The sequence below is a fragment of the Dermochelys coriacea genome, chromosome 4 (assembly GCF_009764565.3).
Source record: "Dermochelys coriacea isolate rDerCor1 chromosome 4, rDerCor1.pri.v4, whole genome shotgun sequence".
NCBI lineage: Eukaryota > Metazoa > Chordata > Testudines > Dermochelyidae > Dermochelys > Dermochelys coriacea.
The window spans coordinates 33,012,113-33,034,517 of record NC_050071.1 but is presented as its reverse complement, the minus strand read 5'-3'; the positions used below and the strand labels follow the sequence as shown (position 1 = coordinate 33,034,517).

The window sequence follows — 22,405 nt, the reverse complement described above, 5'->3', positions numbered from 1 at the left end:
TTTTAGGTTTTCACATCATATGATTCCTGGTCCTCCAGGCCCTCACACAACTGGAATCCCTCACCCAGCTATTGTAACACCTCAAGTCAAACAAGAACATCCACACACTGACAGCGACTTAATGCATGTGTGAGTCTGCCTTTCTGTGCTAGCCCTTAAATCCTGAAGAGTTTGCAGATGAATAGTTAAAAGGAGAGCTGAGAAAGAAACAAGTGTCCTTCATGGTCACTCTGAATTATGACTCTGTAAAATTTTACCATAACTAAAGTGGGGAGTGGATGGCTCATGGGAGCAGTATTGATATGAAGCCTTTATTTCTAGGCCACTCCCTTGAATGTTATCCAAGGTGGTATCTGCCGAAAGCAGTTTTACCATGTGTTGGCTTATCTGAAGCTAGGCTTGTGAGCTGATACTCAGTCAGTTTCTAGTGCAAAGGTGTTGACTGCAAAAACCACCACTATACTTTGGCATTCTTTTTAGCAGATGAACACAAAGGGCTCAAGAAATAAATAGGCAAGGAGACTGAGCTACCTTTTCACCCCTGCCTTCCAGAGCACTGTGGAAACATGTTGGCAGAGTGTTTGTTTCATGGATAAATAAAGTACAATTTCATTCATCGTCAAGGACTGCCAATCCAACACTCTCCTCCTTGAGCACTAAATTCAGTTCTAAATACAGAATACAGTAGAACCTCACAGTTAGGAACACCTCAGGAATGGAGGTGGTTCATAACTCTGAACAAAACGTTATAGTGGTTCTTTCAAAAGTTTACAACTGAACATTGACTTAATACAGCTTTGAAACTTTACGAGGCAGAAGAAAAATGCTGTTTTAGCCATTTTAATTTAAATGAAACAACCCAGAAAGTTTCCTTACCTTGTCAAAACTTTTATTAAACTTTCCCTTTTATTTTTTAGTAGTTTAACACAGTAGTGTATAGTATTTGCTTTTCCTTTCTTTGTCTTCCTCTTCTTCCTCTTCCTCCTTCCATCTCCATCATTTCTGGTTCCAAATGAAGCATGTAGTTGACCAGTCAGTTCGTAACTCTGGTGTTCGTATTATTGAGATTCTACTGTAAGTTAAAAAGTTGCAGTAGTAGATCAAACATGAGCTCTCACACTTAACATACAATAGCACATCCTTAATTTGAAATTGAAGCTTGGAAATATTCCTCTCAATAACTTTTAGGCTAAAGGTAAATAGATACTGTGTCTTTTCCCCCACCACATTTTAGGAAGCCTCAGCATGAACAGAGAAAAGAGCAAGAGCCGAAAAGACCTCACATTAAAAAACCTCTGAACGCTTTTATGTTATACATGAAAGAAATGAGAGCAAACGTCGTAGCAGAGTGTACTCTGAAAGAGAGCGCAGCTATCAACCAGATTCTTGGCAGAAGGGTATGTACAGTAATATGTATATGCTAGTAATTGGTGTATATTGCCTCAAAATCCTCTTAAAAAGGTTAACTTCCTGGCTTGATGTGCTGACTAGAATACTAGTATTAACATCGTTAGTAGAAGCAAGGATATGCAACTAAAAATAAAAACTGCCATCTTGGTTTCATGCAGGGGAGTTAGCCATATCATCAGACTTACCCCTCTCTTTTATGTCCAGTGCTGCAATCAAAAAGTTGTGATTGTGTCTAATGTGTATGTTACCAAGGACTGTCTTAATATTTTACTAACTCCATCTTGGGAGTAAAAAGCAAGTGGAAAGAGACTTTTATTAGATTCAGTTGATCTAAAAATAAAATGCAAGTTCTAAGTAGGACCACAATCCATCCCTAGGACTTGTCTATACTTAAAATACAGCAGCAGCATAGCTGTAGCTTCAGTGTAGACACTACCTATGCTGAGAGGAGGGATGCTCTCATTGTTGTAGATAATCCAGATAATCCATTGTTGTAGATAATCAAGAGGTGGTAGCTAGGTTGACAGGAGGAATCTTTGCTGTCTACACCAGAGGTTAGGTTGGTTTAACTGCATTGTTTGTGATGTGAATTTTTCACATCACTTTGTGATGTAGTTATACCAACCTATCTTCCTACTGTAGATCAGACTTTAGAACTATCCATGCCCAGCATGGTTAAACTAGCCAAGGAGATATAGTGAAGCTGTGTTGCTTTGTTACATTGCATTTTTACTTTACTTTAGAGATTATCAGATCAGAATATGTGCCAAGTAATATGATTAAAAAGCCTGTGTGTGTGTGTGTGTGTGTGTGTGTGTGCGCGCGCACGCAAGTTCTAAGACTGCCAATAAGTTTTTCTTTCTCTTCTGGGACTTCTTTAGTTTGAGCTGTGCATGCCAGCTACCTAAAGCTCTTGGCTTTTAAAACAGAGTTTGGTGTCAATATGATTCCGGTTCTGTTTGTAAAGAATATTGTAAACTTTGCTTCCTGGCTCCATCAAAGCATGCTGTATTTGATTATGATTTATTCATTTTTAATGTGGCCAGAAGATTGAAAATTCCCATTTGTGATTTAACAAACACTGAATAAGCTATTTTGTGTGCATCTTGAACATTTTCTTCCTCCCTTATACAATCCTTTAGATGTGAGAACATCTGCAAATCCCTGTTTATGCAATTGCAGTCAGCCTGTGTAACTTTTGTCCTCTCCCTGGAATATTCCTCTAAATACACAGTACTTGACATAAAAATTATTTAACTTTTAATATTGTGGTGGCATCTAGAAGCCAATCAGGTTGGGACCCCATTGTGCTAGGTGCTGTAGAAATATACTGATTGTCTCTGCCCAAAGAAGGGGTAGCATGTACCTTAATTTATTTCCTGGTATTAAGAGGCTTAAAATTAGCCACTCTTTATGTTCTGGAAGGGCACGAGGCACCACTAGATAACCTTAATTCTACATTAATGAAGTTTTGGGACATTTAATTTAATCTGGTTTATTTAAAACAATAATTTCTCTGCATCCCCATGTACCACTGCCCCTGGCTCCTTGGCAGTGATTAATCTGGCCACAGAATGAACTGGCTGCATGTTAATTCCTTCACTGCCCCTGCATCATCTCCTTGTTTCTCTGCCCGAGATTAGTGGAGCAGTTCACACATCTCTGAGCTGGCTGACTTCAGTTGTGTAAATGGGGATTTGCAGAAGCTCTGAACTATGGGATTATGGTGGCATGACTATGCTTGTATAATCTCCATAGTGTAGACGTACCCTTAGCCTTCCCAGATGCTGGCACAAGGGGGGTCAGGGAAAGAAGGGATCATTTCCTGCCATTTCATCCTCCCCATTATGTGAGGTGTTCCCCCTTTGGCCCTCAGTTGTTGCTCAATTGATGGATCCATGAATGGAAGGCAACTGCCCCCGCTTCCCAGCTCAGCTAGGACAAGAGGAGAAGAGCAGGGGAGTGGGGGGGCGGCACTTCAAACAAGAGGGGAAGATATGGAACTGACAGGGCCCCTGCCCCTAATCCCTGCCCACCCAATATCTCCCTACCACACCTCATTTTGCCTACTCCTGCATCGTCTCCCCTTGATCTCCTTCTCCTCCCACCATTCCCATTTATCTCTCTCCCCTTGCCAAAGCTCCAGAGCCCTGTCTCCTAATCTCCCCTCCCAATCTCTGCACACTCTTCACTGCTCCAACATCTTCGCATTCCTGGTCTAAACTCAAGTTAGGTTGACCCAGCTACATCGCTCAGGGGTATGAAAAATCCACACCCCTGAGTAACACAGTGAAGCCAACTAACCCCCAGTGTAGACAGTGGTAGGCCAATGGAAGAATTTTTCTGTCAACCTAGCTAGCTCTTCTTGGGAAGGTAGATTACCTGTGCTGATGGGAGAGCCCCTCCTGTTGGTTTAAGTAGTGTCTATGCTGAAATACTGCAGCTGCACCACTCTAGTGTGTCAAGTGCAGATGAGCTCTTATTTGCTATCTTTCCTTCATCCCCTTTCATTGCCTTTTGTCAGTTAAACACAGAGAGTGGTCTTTGCCTCAAAGAGCTTGTATTGGTTCTGACACCCTTGCAGGCTTTTGGGCATTCTGATGCTATTGTGGAACGGTGACCTCTTTGACAAACTCCTAGATGTAAGTGGGAAGAGTTCCTATTCTCTGAGCCTCTCGGGAGTCTAGGTTTTAAGTTGTCAGCACTCTGGGATCAGTGAGAACTGTTAACTGTTGCATCCACCACAGGCAAATATTAGATATCTGTCTTCTGATTTAAAAAAAAAAAAAAAGAAAAGGAAAAAAGAACATGAAAACTGCAGAATCTGACAAAATGCTGCTTTGAGTCTTTCATGTCTACTCTGTAGTGGAATTATAATTTTATCTACAGATTATGATGGCTCCTAATGCTTTTTTTTCTTTTTTTAAAGATAAGCATCAGATAATGTAATAGGGCATTGTTATGCCCATAAAAGCCAGGAAATGCAGTCTTAAGGCTGCAAATCTAGGCTATTATTCTAGCCTTACTAGCATCATTATGCCTGCCCTCTCAACTCCCCCATCACACTTGGCATGACTGTGTGAATGAAGGTCTCTGTGCCAGCTCCAATGTGCATTCTGAACTCTGAATTCTTTTGCTGTCCTGAGTTTTTTTTAGACCCTGAACTTAAATCCTTTATATTTTTATTTATATATAAAATGAAACCTTAATTTGCATGTGTAGCTGACTTGCAAGAGATGTGATATGGGGGAACATCTCCTTTATCCAAAGGGGCCTCTGCACTTGAACAAGAAAACCTTCTGCAAGATTTTGAAGTCCAGGCTTTGTTGGATAGTCCAGGAGTCTGAACAATTAAGTCAATGAGAAATGAAACTCGTGCTGCTCTGCCACATCAGAAACAGTTACATGACCTTTAGGAACCGGTGACCCCAAAAAATAAAATGGAATTCCTCGTGCCACTGCACTTTCACTCCTCATGTTACATGTAAACTTCCTACTAAGTTTTGAACAGAAAGATGAGCTTCCTTTATTAGAAAGATGTTTTTATTTTCATGGTCATAAGGCAGCTATATTCAATGCATCATTTTGCTCCGAACAACATAATCTTCCCAAAAATGTGTCTCGTTTTAAACACTTTCCTAAGCATTTTCACTTTCCGTGCATTGGAGCAGAAATGCCTAAACTGGCAGCTATTTGAGGTACTCTGACCTTTCTAGTCTAGCCTCTCTTTCTATTGAAAGCTGGCTGTCGTAGTTGTGTCTGTCTGCTGCCTGAATGGCGTTCTTTGTGTGGAATTTGTTCCCTAGCTGTTGCTTTCCTTTTACTGGGTGTCCCAGATTGACTGACTGCTCAGATGTAAAAGACAAACATTATTTATTCTGGAGTAGTCGGTGCTCTTTGGATAGCATTGAGATACCGTGCATTTAGCCTGGTAGGTAGCCATAAATAGGGTAGATTGTTATGCTTTCAGCAACATATTGGAACTTGCTAAGTTAAACCCAAACCTTTACTGTGCATTTTAAACCTAAGTGTCAAAAATAAAGACATTAAAAGGGCATTCTTGACCTGAAAGAGAGCTTTAAACTAGGAATTTGGTGGAGATGGTTAGGAGATGTCCAGGTAATCTCCATGCCAGATTTTAGCATTGAGAGGGAAGAAAATGAAGTAAGAGAGGATACAGCTGTGGGTAGGAGAATGTATATAAGGAGCGAGGGCAGTGTGGATACTAGTCTAATAGGTTATACTGGCTGTAGAATGACTGTGCCTAATAGGGTACAAAATATGAGCGAGGCCAAACAGCAAAAATTGAGATGTTTGTACACCAATGCGAGGAGCCTAGGTAACAAAATGGAGGAACTAGAGCTACTGGTGCAAGAAGTGAAACCAGATATTATAGGGATAACAAACATGGTGGAATAGTAGTCATGACTGGACTACAGGTATTGAAGGGTATGTGGTGTTGAGGAAAGACAGAAATAAAGGTAAAGGTGGTGGAGTAGCATTGTATATCAATGATGAGGTAGAATGTAAAGAAATAAGAAGCGATGCAATGGATAAGACAGAGTCCGTCTGGGCAAAAATTACATTGGGGAAGATAACTAGTAGAGCCTCTCTTACAGTAGTGCTTGTGGTGTGCTATAGACCACCGGGATCTAATTTGATATGGATAGAGCCCTTTTTAATGTCTTTAATAAAGTAAATACTAATGGAAACTGCATGATCATGGGAGACTTTAACTTCCCAAATATAGACTGGAGGACTAGTGCTAGTAATAATAATAGGGCTCAGGTTTTCCTAGATGCGATAACTGATGGATTCCTTCATCAAGTAGTTGCTGAACCAACTAGAAGGGATGCCATTTTAGATTTGGTTTTGGTGAGTAGTGAGGACCTCATAGAAGAAATGGTTGTAGGGGATAATCTTGGTTTAAGTGATCATGAGCTAATTTAGTTCAAACTGAATGGAAGGATTAACAAAAAATAAATCTGCAACTAGGGTTTTTTGATTTCAAAAGGGTTGACTTTCAAAAATTAAGGAAATTAGTTAGGGAAGTGGATTGGACTGAAGAATTTATGGATCTAAAGGTAGAGGAGGCCTGGGATTACTTTAAATCAAAGCTGCAGAAGCTATCAGAAGCCTGTATCCCAAGAAAGAGGAAAAAATTCATAGGCAGGAGTTGTAGACCAAGCTGGATGAGCAAGCATCTTACAGAGGTGATTGAGAAGAAGCAGAAAGCATACAGGGAGTGGAAAATGGGAGGGATCAGCAAGGAAAGCTACCTTTTGAGGTCAGAACATGTAGGGATAAAGTGAGACAGGCTAAAAGTCGAGTAGAATTGGAGCTTGCAAAGGGAATTAAAACCAATAGTAAAAGGTTCTATAGCCATATAAATAAGAAGAAAACTAAGAAAGAAGTGGGGCTGCTAAACACTGAGGATGGAGTGGAGGTTAAAGATAATTTAGGCATGGCCCAATATCTAAACAAATACTTTGCCTCAGCTTTAATAAGGCTAAAGAGAATCTTAGGGATAATGATATCATGAGAAATGGTAATGAGGATATGGAGGTAGATATTACCATATCTGAGGTAGAAGCGAAACTCAAACAGCTTAATGGGACTAAATTGGGGTGCCCAGATAATCTTCATCCAAGAATATTAAAGGAATTGGCACCTGAAATTGCAAGCTCATTAGCAAGAATTTTTAATGAATCTGTAAACTCAGGAGTTGTACCGAATGATTGGAGAATTGCTAATACAGTTCCTATTTTTAAGAAAGGGGAAAAAAAGTGATCCGGGTAACTACAGGCCAGTTAGTTTGACATCTGTAGTATGCAAGGTCCTGGAAAAAATTTTGAGGGAGAAATTAGTTAAGGACATTGAAGTCAATGGTAAATGGGACAAAATACAACATGGTTTTACAAAAGGTAGATCGTGCCAAACCAACCTGATCTCCTTCTTTGAAAAAGTAACAGATTTTTTTAGACAAAGGAAACGCAGTGGATCTAATTTACCTAGATTTCAGTAAGGCATTTGATACCGTGCCACATGGGAAATTATTAGTTAAATTTGGAAAAGATGAGGATCAATATGAACATCAAAAGGTGCATAAGGAATTGGTTAAAGGGGAGACTACAACGGGTCCTACTGAAAGGCGAACTGTCAGGATGGAGGGAGGTTACCAGTGGAGTTCCTCAGGGATCAGTTTTGGGACCAATCTTATTTAATCTTTTTATTACTGACCTTGGCACAAAAAGTGGGAGTGTGCTAATAAAGTTTGCAGATGATACAAAGCTGGGAGATATTGCCAGTTCAGAGAAGGATCGGGATATTGTACAGGAGGATCTGGTTGACCTTGTAAACTGGAGTAATAGTAATAGGATGAAATTTAATAGTGAGAAGTGTAAGGTTATGCATTTAGGGATTAACAAGAATTTTAGTTATAAGATGGGGACACATCAATTAGAAGTAATGGAAGAGGAGAAGGACCTTGGAGTATTGGTTGATCAAAGGATGACTATGAGCTGCCAATGTGATATGGCTGTGAGAAAAGCTAATGCGGTTTTGGGATGCATCAGGAGAGGTATTTCCAGCAGGGATAAGGAGGTTTTAGTACTGTTATACAAGGCAATGGTGAGACCTCACCTAGAATACTGTGTGCAGTTCTGGTCTCCCATATTTAAAAAGGATGAATTCAAACTGGAGCAGGAACAGAGAAGGGCTACTAGGATGATACGAGGAATGGAAAACTTGTCTTATGAAAGGAGACTTAAGGAGCTTGGTTTGTTTAGCCTAACTAAAAGAAGGTTGAGGGGAGATATGATTGCTCTCTATAAATATATCAGAGGGATAAATACAGGAGAGGGAGAGGAATTATTTCAGCTCAGCACCAATGTGGACACAAGAACAAATGGGTATAAACTGGCCACCAGGAAGTTTAGACTTGAAATCAGACGAAGGTTTTTAACCATCAGAGGAGTGAAGTTTTGGAATAGCCTTCCAAGAGAAGCAGTGGGGGCAAAAGATCTATCTGGTTTTAAGATTCTACTTGATAAGTTTATGGAGGAGATGGTATGATGGGATAATGGGATTTTGGTAAGTAATTGATCTTTAAATATTCAGGGTAAATAGGCCAAATCCCCTGAGATGGGATATTAGATGGATGGGATCTGAGTTACCCAGGAAAGAATTTTCTGTAGTATCTGGCTGGTGAATCTTGCCCATATGCTCAGGGTTTAGCTGGTTGCCATATTTGGGGTCGGGAAGGAATTTTCCTCCAGGGCAGATTGGAGAGGCCCTGGAGGTTTTTCGCCTTCCTCTGTAGCATGGGGCATGGTTGACTTGAGGGAGGCTTCTCTGCTCCTTGAAGTCTTTGAATCATGATTTAAGGACTTCAATAGCTCAGACATGGGTGAGGTTTTTCATAGGAGTGGGTGGGTGAGATTCTGTGGCCTGCGCTGTGCAGGAGGTCGGACTAGATGATCAGAATGGTCCCTTCTGACCTTAGTATCTATGAATCTATAAAATCCTAGGCATTTGTTAAAAGCAGTTAATTTCAGGTGGGCACTCCTGCTTCTGAGTCTCCCTGCTAATTTGTCACATAATTATTTTTAAAAACAACTTTTTCATGTTGTGTGAAGAATCCAAACAAACAAAGGAAATGGATCTTCTGGGGAAAACAGTGAACTTGACTCTGCACAAGTTTAAAAAGTTATCTAAACTCTTTAGTTCTGAAGTAGAAAAGGGTTGGACACTGACCCTGTTATCTGGCAGTGCCCCACCAACTATGCAGGTTAGATTTTAAATGTGGGTAATAACAAAACATCCCTTTTTTGGCCTTTGGAAAATTCACTAATGAAGCTAGGAAGATGGAAAGGAGAAATATCCTTGTTCCAGTATTTTTAGAAACTTTTCTCTGCACCAAGGAGCCAGAAAAGACTGGCTTAGTTTTTGCAGGGGGAAAGGTATCAGCAGTAGGTCACAGGCAGAGCTGTAGATGCCACTACAATGCTCAGTTGATGGTTACTAGGATGCAGTTGGGCTATCTGGTTGCCTTACTGATGCAAACTTGCAAAAGTTAATTTTCTATATTGCCATAGCACCTAGGAGTCCTAAGCATGGAACAGGATCCCACTGTGCTAGGCACTGTACAAATACCAAACAAAAAGTCCTTCCCCAAATAGCTTCCGACGTTCTTTCTGTAACTTCATTTACCAGCCTTCAAGTTAGTCGCGCCTATAGGAATATGGATATATTAGTTGTTTTTAAACCTAAGACAGGAGGCTCTCTTGTATTGGAGCCTTACTTAGGCTCTCTCTCCACTGTGGAGAGTATACTGGCACAGCTTTGCCAGCATTCCGTTGTACCGTAGACATATGTCCTGTATGCTGATGGGAGGGTTTTTTCCATAAAGTTAGGAACATGAATGAATGAATGAATGGAGTTAGTTTTGCTGATGGAAAGCATTCTCCCATTGACACAGCACTGAGGGTTCGGTTGGCATAGCTGTGTCTGTCAGGAGTGTGGCTTTTTCTCCCCAACCCAGACCAACGTAGCTATCGCAACCTAATGTCTGAGTGTAGACCAAGCCTTAAGCCTAGTCTTAACTTAAAAAAAAAAAAAAAACAGTCGATGTACGTTGCTTGGGGCTGTGAAAAAATTTGCACCAAGTGCTGGGGTTAGGTTGTCCTAATCCCTGGAGTGGATGCAGCAAGGTTGATGAAAAATTCTTCCATTGACCTAGTGACTTCCTTTTGAGAGAGATTAACTACACTGATGAAAAAACCCTTCTGTCAATTGTAAGAAACATCTACACTATGGTGCTACAACTGCAGAGTTTCACTGCTGTAGTGTAGATGTACCTTTAATATTTGCACTCAGATATGTGAAATGGAGAAGATAGCGTAAAGGCAAATTTATTTTTATTACCAGTACTGTGGACTTCTCACGTGATGATGGGCATCATGGCTCCCTGAATAGATTATATGGAGAATCCTGTAGTTGGCATAAACAAATTTTGTCTAGCTCCAGGCAGCTGACATTTATAATGCTGACAACGTTCAAATGGTTGGGTAGGAAATGCAAGAGCTTGCATCCGATGAAGTGAGCTGTAGTTCACGAAAGCTTATGCTCAAATAAATTTTAGTCTCTAAGGTGCCACAAGTCCTCCTTTTCTTTTTTGCAAGAGCTTGTGATAAGTAATGAATTTCTTCTCCATTTGCAGTGGAAAAGGACCAAAGAAGGGTCACAGAAACATTTGTTCATGACACATTGTTTGGGTATGATGTATTTCCTAGTTTAACACTGTTTGTTTTATTTCAAGTGGCATGCTCTCTCCCGTGAAGAACAAGCTAAATATTATGAACTAGCTCGGAAAGAAAGGCAGCTACATATGCAGCTTTACCCAGGCTGGTCTGCAAGAGATAACTATGTAAGTCATTCACTTGATGGATATTTTCAACTAGTGTTTCCTAACTGATTTTTACCGTGAAAGGCTCTGGGAGGTGGGGTGGTCAAGGGCCATAAAAATTTAGCCTTGTATTTACTTTCCTTTAAGGAAATCTGCTTGCTTGTTGCATTAGTGCTTCTTGTGTCACTACAAATTAGTGTAGAACTGAGTGGGTGAAGTAGATATTTAATGTTTTAAAATAAATCTGAGATTGTCAAAAGAACCAAAGGGAGTTTGGTCACCTTAAGTCCCTTAGACTTCTCTGAAAATCCTAGCCTAAAATGACAATACATATAGATGTGAAGACCAAAACTTTAAACATCCAAGTTTGGAAAACTTTATAGCCTTAATACTTTCTGACTGATGCATTCTGTCTTGAAATGCATGAGCATGATGCCTCATATTTTTGTGAAAGAGGAAACTCAAAGTTCAACATGTAGAATTATTGCATTAAGATTTCCTCTTCCCCCCCCCCCCCAAGATTATCATATGTTCTATACAATTTCTTGTATTACTATGTATAGCCCTGTGAAAGTAACACTCTCCAAATTTCACGTGCTGTTTTCCATTTGGTCTTGGCCGATGACTATCCAAAAATCTTCTTTTGAGAGAACTTCCACAGAATGGCTACTTTTATAGGAGAACATAAAAATCGGTACATTTGCAGCAAACAGATCTTTATCTCAAATCTTAAAATGTTCCATTTCTCCAAAAATCCTAAATTATTTTGAAATACCAAATCAAGTTGTCACTAAATTTTCAGCATGTGAAGCCACCCTGAGTAAGATCCAAAGTAGAGGAAAAAACTTATTTTCAGTGTTTGATGGGATGGTCCTTTATTGTACATGTAATTGTAAGAGATTTAAGAAAGGAAGGAAAATGCTAAAATCCGGCCCTTGCCCATGCTGCGTTCTGGAATGAATATTCAAAGCTGTGGAGAGAATTTAGCCTTGTGAGAGCCAAGCAATTAAATATCAATCTGCTGCTATGAAAGTGTAGCCTTTTGAATGTACTGTTATATCTCATGAAGGCTTGTCCAAATTGATCCATCTCCCATTGATTGCTGAAAAGGAGGCTCAAAACTTAATTTCATAATATGTCTGTGCTTGTAACTACTATAATAGGTCAAAATGTGACCTAGTCAAATGCAACAGATCAAAACCCGAAGCATGTGGTTCTGTAGGAAGCAGCATCCTAGCCTCTGACTTGGGAGACCAGGGTTTAATTTCCCCTTCTGCAACCTGTGATCTTGGTCACTTGGAGAAATGCACTTTATTACACTATCTTACAGTGGTGTTGGGAGAATAAATATGCTAATGATTATGCGATGCTCTGATCTCATGGTAGTGGAGCTAGATAAAGCTTTTTTTAAAATAGTTTTGGAGCACTAAAAAAGCCTCTTTGTGAATTCAGGTTGAATTTTACCCAGATTTTTAACAAGAAAAAAACGGAAGAATTTCAAAAGAAAAAAACATTTTGTTTTGACTTTGTCTAAATATTGGCCACATTTGAATTTGAAATCTTTTTTTTTTTATTTTTTAAATAAAAACACCCCACAAACCCACACAGGCTGAAAAACAGCAGAAAATAGCAGAATCAAAACAAAGCACTCCAGATGTTTTGAGTCGCCTGAAAACAAATCCCTAAGATAGCCAATGGCAGCTACAGTTTTCATTGTAAACCAGTTTTTCTTAGGCTATTTTTTTTATTTGTGAGTTAAACTCTGCGGGAAATTCTTAGCACTGAGTGTGTTGACCACTTGACCTATTATCTTTACCAAAATAAATGGCTTGCTCCCACCTGATTCCCACTCCCAGCTATGTTAGCGCACACATTTACTTCTTGTCTACAGTAAGAGATTGACCTGTTCCATCTATTAATAGGCTCTTCTGTGCCACTCACCACCATGCTATTTGTGCACCTCAACACAACTCTCCTCTCACTGAATATTCCAAGTTGCAGCTGCATTGGGCTCCCTGTTCTGTTGCATGGCCAGCCCAGCAGGGCTCCAGAGATGAACCAGAGACCTAGGCAATAACTGTAACAGTGCCTTGGGTAGGAGAACCAGCAACTGTGTGAGGAAACACTGGCAATAAACTAGTTAACCTAATACATTTGTCCTTTCAACCTGAGCAACTACAAGATATAGGGAAGTTAGGTTTGATGTCCCTCTCCAGTGCAGCACATCCAGATTAATGACTGTCGACATTGTTTTCAACCCCAAATCAGAGCGTGCTGCTAGCCATTACATTCTGACAATGAGGCAGAAGTGCCATGCTGAAACTCTTGGGTATTTTGATGCTGCAAATGAGGGCACTCCTGTTTTTGGTGTCACCAACTGTTTTGTGTCGTACTTGATCACGCTTCTCTGGGGGCATGCATATGATGGACACAGCATATGATGCTGTATGCTCTTGGACGCAAGGTTGCAGTACCTTTTTCTCTTATCTGAATACAGTTCTGTGTTGCAGGGGTGATGAGTAGAACAGCCCAGTAAAGAGCAGTTTATTACTTAAAATAAATTGCTTCAACAGTGATTTGCTTTTTTTTTAAATGGTCACTTTGCCTGGTTATGTTTGAATTGGACTTTAGACTGGTCAATATACATCTAGTACATGAGGTATAAATACCCTTGAATGTCACTGTTTTGGGGCTATTAATGTTCCGGTGGCTTAGTTTTACACAACATACTTCCCCCCCCTCCCCCGCACCCACCCCGGCCTCCCTTCAGTGTGATGCTTTTGTTTTATTTGGGTGCTCTCAGAAATCTCATGAGAAGGAACATTTCCCAAGTGCATTGTTGTTTAAGGTGACAAGATTCTTGGCAAAAAAAATTTTCTCACGGTGTTCTTGAAAAGACATTGTATTGGGATCCTCATCAGTAAAGAGGGAGAAATTGCTAGCAAAACTACATCTGTCATTTGATAACACCATTACGAGAGACCCAAGAAAATAGTGTTAATGTAGCAATGTCTGAGCTGCCAGAATTTAATACCTTTTTGGGGGAATGCTGACAACTAGCTTTTCCCGAATTTCCTGATCTGATTTCAAATAGTTTTCATCTATCTTAATGCTCCAGTGTGTTCATAACTTCACCTCAGATGGCAGGGTCAAGCAAAAAAGGTCTTGCTTTCCTGGTATTCCCAAACTGCATGTTGCATTTTGACTGCTGCTCTGTAAAGAGGCACTCTCTCCAGCGGTATAGGTGGCACAGGGTGCTGATGTGCTTTTGGAGCCCTTGAAATTTGGTTTAGCTCACGAGTTAAGTAAGTGTTTGGTCTTGATCTAGCCTCTGGAAGTTTATTCATATCCAATTATCTGGCGCTATTGGCGCTCTGCTCAGAACAGGCAAGGAGGTGAACACCAGGAGTGATGCAGGCCAGGATTGGAAGAGTGCTGTGTGGAAATTGGCATAATGTTTGGTAACAGACTCTTAACGAATACTAGCTGGGTCACCATCCCAAGGAGCTTTAGAAGACCAGAGTTTTGATAGCAATGTAGGGCAGGAAAGAAACGTTGCTGAAGGATGTAGAGATGGCAGTTAGAATGGTCTAAGGCCAACAGAAGCTAAAATTGTGGGCCTAGTTAAAAATTGAAGCTTTGTAAAAGATCACAGATGGGCCCCTGCCCTCTTCCATGTATGAAGAGGGAAACTGTTATTGACACGTTCTTCTACTGTGTGGGTTGGCATGATTGCCATGTGGTCACATAAGTGCTTATGTACTGTTAAGGGAAGGCAGGAGTTCTGGTCACATGTAAAGCCTTTCATGGCATATCCTTATCCATTCTGTTGCATTCAGTGGCTAAAAAACTTCGTAAAATAATCTAACGTTTTGTGTCTTCATTTCTGCATGTGAAGTAGACATACCTAACACACGTGTATTTGGAATTTAGTGTCTGCAAAAGTGCTTTGAGATACTTGAATAGAGGAGCTGATACAAATCAGGAGTTGTTCACCAATCCTTTTGGCTGATCACTTTACCTATTAACATGAGAGCTTTATCCTGCCACTCATGAGTAATATGGTAAACACAAACTGCATTTGAACTCAGTATATTCCGAGCAAGCTTCTGGTATCATGTAGTTGATTTTAAAAATGTCTTAGGCCTGATCTATGCTAAAAAGTTAGGTAGACTGGGGTACATCACTCTGGGGTGTAAAAATCCACACCCCTGAACAATATAGTGAAGCTGACCGACCCTCCAGTGTAGACATTGCTAGGTCGACAAAAGAATTCTTCCATTGACCTAGCTGCCACCTCTTGAGGAAATGGATTACTTACTCCACCAGGAGAACCCTTCCTGGCTGCATAGGTAGTGTCTACACTGAAGCACTACATGGTGCAGCAGCGCATCTGTGCTGTTGTAGCATTTCAAGTGTAAACAAGATCTGATTTGCAAGGAGGGCTTCTGTGTAAATATGTCCCTGTTCAGATGGACTGGCTATACCTACCTTTTTTTTTTTTTTTTTTATTATCCCACTACTTATAAATCCATCAGGCAGCAGAAAGCAAATTAGCCCTGGTTAAAAGTAGTACAACTTTTTATAGCATAATACCTCAATTAGAAGGTAACTCTTTTACTTTCGATTCCCCTAAACTGAATTGAAAACTAAATATTACTTTATGTATAGTATCTTTAATTCTGAAGGATGCCAAAGCAATCTATATAATATTTTGTCCATTACTGAAATGCAGCTGACTAGGAGATGGAACACTTATACATCCAACAGTTTGACAGTGAGTAAGAATACTGTAGTCAATTGAAATGGCATTCATGAGTGAACAGCAATCTTGATGGCCACAATTTGACTGGCATGATCATGGAGAGCTTCAAAGGAGTAATCCATTCTTTCAATACCAAGAATACAAATGTTGCATGCACTCATGTAACAAAAGTTGTTCCGGACAGAATGTCTTACTGTTTGTTGTTTTCCATCTATTATGGGGCATATAATTGCATGTCATTATGTTTCAGAGGTAACATTCCTCAGTTAATACCTCATCTACATGAGTGGGGCAGTTCATGACTCTTTGAGGTATTGTTTCAGGCTCTTTGCAAACTCAGAGACCATGCTGCATGGATTTTATACTAGGCTCATGTTTTTTAAAGGTTATCTTTGCAAGCACAAGGACTAGCAATTTTGTAATGAAAATTTAGTTTCTGGAACACAATTCTGCTCCAAGGGTGACTTCTATGGCAAATTCTTCAGCCTCAGGACACACAGGATCTTGATTTTACAGTTAACATACTGACCAAACTCTTACTGGGTGATTTATAACATGAGGGCAAGTTTAGTTGCCAACTATTTCTGCACCTGGAAAACCCTTCTGTTGGTGTCACATAAGACTGTTTCTTTCCTATTAGTTTCTAAGATGATATATGAAGACATCTCAGGACTGTAAATTATGGCACTGACCTAGTGTTTTTACATCAGCAAGAAAATATTTCTGCTGGTGGTCTACCTGTGACCAAATAATGCTGGCAAATGCTAGGTGTCTGGAAGACTTGTCACATTTAAAAAACATATTCTAAGGCCCTTGCACTTGTTTCTCCATAAGCATAAAAAGGGTAAAACTGTGACTACAGTTGGAACAGCTGGAAGAAATGTGAGATTGGGTTTAACTACATTGAAAATGCTATTGCTTCAATGCCACTTTTTCACAATATCCTCCGATTTGGGATGTTATGCACAGAATTCATTTAATGGTTAGTGGGTGGAGGTGACAAAGGAAAAATAAGTCTATATATAGAATTCACAGGTTTCAGAGTAGCAGCCGTGTTAGTCTGTATTCGCAAAAAGAAAAGGAGTACTTGTGGCACCTTAGAGACTAACTAATGCTCTAATAAATTTGTTAGTCTCTAAGGTGCCACAAGTACTCCTTTTCTTTCTATATATAGAATGGTACGGTAAATTCATCTGTCTTCCAGGGGAAGAAAAAGAAGAGGAAGAGAGAGAAGCTACAGGAGTCAACAGGTATGTTGTGAGTGGTTTTTGTTTGTTTGTTTGTTTGTTATTAAACATGCATCAAATAGGCATTTTCACTCTCTGATAGTAACTGAGTATTTTCACTTTGGATGAACTTATCCATTGCCATCTTTATTGTCTTGTTTTGCTTGTTTGTTTCCTTTATGCCATTTCCCTATCATACTTAGACCGAAGAAAGTGTGTCAGACCTGTGATTATTTGACGCTAAATAATCTTTCACATAACTTTAGTAGCCACTGTAGTATTTCCATTGTGGTTTTTATATTTTAGTTTTTGTACACTAACAGCTGCCTTATAGGTCGGCTCAAAGCATCAGTGAGGTCTCTTCTTTTCTTTTCGTTTCCTTTTACTTGAAAAATATATTTAAAAAACAACAAAATGGCTGGTATAAGAACCATAAAAAAGAACAAAACAAATTTATATAATATTGTATCATAAAATTTATTTGGAATGTGCAAAATCTCTTTAATGGAAATTTGTTAAAGAACAACAATCTTCTACAGGTACAGGCCCCAGAATGACAGCTGCCTACATCTGAAGCATGGTAAGAATATCTCTAAAGCTTTACTGCTAAAACTCAGTTGTAAAAGAGACACTCTTGTAAAACTACTTAGATTTAATTCTACAATTAAATCTAAATTTAGCACAAATTATAAATACCATATCCCAAAGAAACCTTATTTTGATTATTGATGGTTTTTATACCGGCTATGTATTAGGGATTTACCACCTCCCTTTTCTTATTTACATTTTTCAAACAGACCATACCTCACTGACTAGCTGCAAGTCTGCCTGTGAAGCACAAGGATGGCTTTATTAAGCAACGTAAACCCTTCCAGCCAGCATGCCACACAAAATTCATAAAGGGAAGGTTAGAGTTGTGCTTTATAGCACTGCAATTAACTTGTTGCTGGTTGGCTGGGTGCACTGGTTTGCTTTTTCTCATAGTCTTTCTTTAATTGAAAATGATTCATAAACACTAATGAAAAGCAAGGTATAAGAAAATAGACTATATTTCAGCTATTAAGAATTTTTCTCCCTTAATGATTGGCCAAGTCTCAGTGATTAAAAATATATATATATATATGTTCTCCATTTTAGAGATTTTTAGAGCTTCTTCTCTCCATCTCTCTCCTAAGGTAGATCACTATTAATTTACACAATGGATATCCACTAAAGGCATCTGGTATGCTTATCAGTATAGATTGTACCCAGTGGTGAGCTGGAGCCGGTTCGCACTGGTTTGCTGGAACCGGTTATTAAATTTAGAAGCCCTTTTAGAATTGGTTGTTCCGCGAGGGACAGCCGGTTCTAAGAGGGCTTCTAAATTTAACTGGCCAAAAGTGGCGCCTTAGGTGCCGACTCCATGGGTGCTCCAGCCCTGGAGCACCCAAGGGGAAAATTTGGTGGTTGCAGAGCATCCACCGGCAGCTCCCCACCCCAGCCCCAGCTCACCTCTGCCTCCTCTCCTGAACATGCTGCCCCGCTCTGCTTCTCCGCCCCTCCAGGCTTCCTGCAAATCAGCTGTTTGCGCAGGAAGCCGGGGCGGGCTGAGAAGCAGGCCGTGGCTTCCTGCTGAGGCCCAGGGAGGCGGAGGTGAGCTGGGGGGGAGGGTGCGAGGAGGGCCGCCCATGCCACAGCAGGTAACCCGGGGCAGAGGCGCTGGGAACCGCTCCCGGCCCCAGCTCACCTCCACCACCCTCGGCCTGTTCCCCCGCCCCCAGCTATGCTCCCCCGCCCTAGGAGCCAGAGGGACCTGCTGGATGCTTCCTGGGAGCTGCCCCAGGTAAGCACCTCTGGGACTCCCCACCTCTGCCCCCAACAGGTGCCTCTGCTCTAAGGGGTGGGCACCCACTATGGTGGCCCACGAGACCCTCCTGCCCAGTTCTGGGGGCAGTCGGGACAGGGGAGGGAGGTGGATGGAGCAGGGGCCCAGGGGCGGGGCGTCAAGGAACACAGGGGGGTTGGGTGGGGCAGGAGTCCCAGGGTGCGGCAACAACCCCCTCGTGGGGTGAGGAGGGAACCTGTTAAGATTTTGGCAGCTCATCACTGACTGTACCACATCAGAATTTTTGTTTCTCTGTCTTTGTGCTGGAAGGACGTTCAGCTTCTTTCTCTGTAAGGAGATCCATTTATAGAGGACACTGAGTCAGCTGAAATATTTTATTTTCACAATCTAATTAGCCCAGATTGTACCTACAAAAGTCCTCAAGTGTTTCAGGCACCATACCAAGGTTAAATTCTAATATGGACAGGTCCTGCAGAGCAGAGACTCACTAGCCAGCATGCCCTCTCATGGCTGGGCTTGGCAGGATCACCTCCTGTCACCCCCTCCTTACAGCCTCTTTGGCCCTGCAGCGGTTTGCTGCTTTTCAGGACTCAGCCCTCTGAGTTCAATGACCTTATGTCAGGTCTTTGGCCCCTAAACTTGAGTCCAGTGGTCCTTCCACTTTCTTGTCTCAGGGCTTCCAGTAGTCTTGCATCAGGGGGTTTCACACCACCTTCCTAAGTTTGGGGAGGGGAACCCAGATCCCCCCAACTCCTCTGGGTTCTGGTCCTAAGACACTGTAGTGAGCAGCCAAGGTCTGCTCCCTCCAACTCCTCGCTGTTCCTATCTTGGTTTGTTGCTAGGCCCTCTTTCCCAGCTCCTTTCTGGCTCTGGTAGTGAGCAATACTGCCCAGAGCTTTTTCCCGCAGGAGATTTGGTTCTTTTATCCACCCCTGTAGTTTTGGTCTCTCTCCTGACTGATTGAGTTCTTTTCTCAGGAGAGAACTCCAGGGCCTACTCTCCTGGGCTTCTTTCCCCTTCTGCCCTGAAACCTTCTTTATATTAGCCACAAAGCTCCTCCCATACATATTAGCCATACTTGAGCCTGACATGCCCTGTAGTTGCTAATTGAGCTCACCAATGCCCCTTAACCCTTTTACTGCCAGTGTGGGGTGTGAACCACATTTCAGGTCCCTTCTTTCTCTCCCCCCTTCTGAAAAACTTTTTGCTACAGAAAGAGAATACATATAGCTACTGAATCTTCTATTATTTGTTTCCATGGCTGACTTCATGCTTTGAAAGTAGCCAGTAAAACTGTTATCTATTGAATGTACAGCTGCTTGTGCTCTACCCAAGGAATACAAGCTAAGCTACTCTATTTCCTTTGTGTTATATGCCACTCAGAATGCAACTCACTACCCTTCTGCATGTTATGCTGTCATGTTGTTCAGTCTAAAGTTGGTTGTGTTGAAAAGCTATTTGTTGTTTTCAATAGTGAAATCTGAGGGGTGCTGTTTTGTTGAAATGAACAGAGTGGGGGAAAATATACAAGTAAATGTAGGGTTGGATGTTTTGCCTTTTATGCAAAATTTCAGAAAATCTGACCCGGACTCCTTTCTATAATAAACCTGACTTTTTAATAGAGTCTGCACAGAAAATATTGCTCTGAAGTCAGATTTCTCAGAAGTAAAAGTGAATGCCTTAAGTATTAGACTCAGCAGCTCCTTCCTGGCAGTCTCTAAATACAAGTTTTATTGAGTACTGTGCTAAAACACACACTCTGTACCATGCATAAAAACAGGCTCATTCTTTGTTAGAAACTCATTTGCAAGCAAGTCGTGTTGCTTATTCACCTGAAATCCTCTTCTCTGAGACCTCACTATTATTTGTAGAGGTGATTATATAGTGAAAAGCTCATGACTGCAAGTGTAGGAACAAGAAGCAGGAACAGATTGATGCCTAAAAAGCAAAGATCATATCTACATATCCCTAATGATAAAACAGAAAAAGGAGCCTTTAGTAAATATTGTCAATTGTATTGAAATTGAAAATACTTAGGAAGGGCCATTTTTTTTGCAAATTATATGCATGTAGATCATGTGGAACTGGTCTACTTTTATTATGCAGGTATACCAGGTAGGATGGTTCTTGTTTGTTTTTTTCATGGAATCATTTGCCCAATAAGAGAACAATGGTGGCCCAAGTATTAAAATTGGGAGATACAAACCATTATACTTCAGTATGTGACTAATATCGTGCTTGGCTCAACTTTTATCTCCTCACTGAATTTAATAAAGATGTCATGTACATGGTTTAATCTAGGGCTTTAGAGTTATGATAAAACTGATCTTTTGACTTACTATCATCACAGGTCCAAATTTAAACCCTTTCTGAATTCTTGTAGATGGGCAAAATACTTAAGTGGTTAAAATCTGTTAGCGTGTAGGACTTATCAAACTTCAATATATTCCACTCTAGTTAAAACAGTTAAAGCTCTTGAATATTGGGACATTTTTCATTTTTTCTTGGATTGCTTTGATTCTCAGAACAGATGCCCTGCCTCAAGTGAATTATTTGTGTTTTGGAATATTTTTATGAACTCTGTGGATAACGAAGAGAATGTTCTTACAAGCTGAAATAGAAGTGGATGAATGTGTTGCAAGTGTTTGTGGTTTTTTTTCCCTACCTGGCATGGAAGTATTATAATACCTGTCTGTCTATCCTCAAGAGGTTGGTAACATGTAATTTGAGAACGGTAGGTATCTTTTTCTCCATTGGAGCTGAGCTGTCTTGTTTGTTCTGTGCAGATAGCTTTTTTGAATGATGCTTGTTGATGCAGTGATTCTGTGTGTGATTATAAGGGCAGTGCAAATGTGTTCCAGTGAGAAATATGAATGGGCAGATTGATTCAGAAAACGCACGTCCCCCACTTTAAAGACTGGACGACATTTACTTTGAAGGCTAGGATAGGTGTCCTTTCCAAACCCAGTCCAGGGTATATTTTGCCTACAATAGGCATCAGTTTCCTTAATGTACTACAAAGCCCACAATAGGGGGTCCGGACATTTCTGAAATCCGTCTCTGGGACTTTCCTGGAGATGAGTGATGATGATGCATTTGGGAGTGCCCTTAAAACGAGATTCACTAAAGGGTCTGAGAACTGAAGATCTCAGGGAAGCAGAAAGTGCTAAATTGGCACACCACACACCATCTCTACAAATGTAGGGAGTCCAATGGAGGTCAGAGGGCAAGCAGTCAGGGCTCTGATAATAGTTGGGAGAGGGAGCAAAAAGAGAGACTCCTTAGGTTTAAGCAGGGGAGATAAGCCTGAGACTTCTGTACTAAGGGGAGTGTAGTTGAAAGAAGGATGAGATGGGGGAGGGGTTAGAAAAAGAAAGATGCAGAAGATGCATTCAAAGAGAGATGGGTTAAGGCAGTGGTTCTCAGTCAGGGGTACGCGGAGCTCTTCCAGGGGTACATCAACTCATCTAGACATTTGCGTAGTTTTACAACAGGCTACATAAAAAGCACTAGCAAAGTCAATACTAACTGAAATTTCATACAATGACTTATTTATATGGCTCTATATATGATACACTGAAATGTAAGTACAATATTTATATTACAATTGATTTATAATTATGGTAAAAATGAGTCAGTAATTTTTCAGTAATAGTGTGCTGTGGCACCTTCTTGTATTTTTTTTTGTGTCTGATTTGTAAGCAAGTAGTTTTGCTGAAGCTTTGAATTTGAAGACAAATCAGACTCCTGAAAGGGGTACAATAGTCTGGAAA

At 40.6% G+C, this 22,405-nt stretch overlaps 1 protein-coding gene and 1 long non-coding RNA gene across 9 annotated transcripts in view; one reads left to right on the top strand and one right to left on the bottom strand.

The window, feature by feature from the left end:
* Positions 1-22,405, top strand: part of LEF1 (lymphoid enhancer binding factor 1) — a 97,836-nt gene that overhangs the window by 64,398 nt on the left and 11,033 nt on the right. For 3 of the 8 annotated variants that reach the window (XM_043513644.1, XM_043513640.1, XM_043513647.1), the window contains 5 exons: positions 7-129; positions 1,235-1,397; positions 10,730-10,837; positions 16,786-16,831; positions 18,484-18,486. In XM_043513644.1, the coding sequence (XP_043369579.1) occupies positions 7-129; positions 1,235-1,397; positions 10,730-10,837; positions 16,786-16,831; positions 18,484-18,486 (443 nt within the window). Of the gene's footprint in view, positions 1-6; positions 130-1,234; positions 1,398-10,729; positions 10,838-16,785; positions 16,832-17,343; positions 17,388-18,483; positions 18,487-22,405 lie in introns of all 8 variants that reach the window. The other 5 variants (XM_043513646.1, XM_038398547.2, XM_043513645.1 and 2 more) reach the window with 3 other exon arrangements.
* LOC122459991 overlaps positions 1-22,405 on the bottom strand; it is a 35,499-nt gene that overhangs the window by 4,318 nt on the left and 8,776 nt on the right. The window lies entirely within an intron of this gene.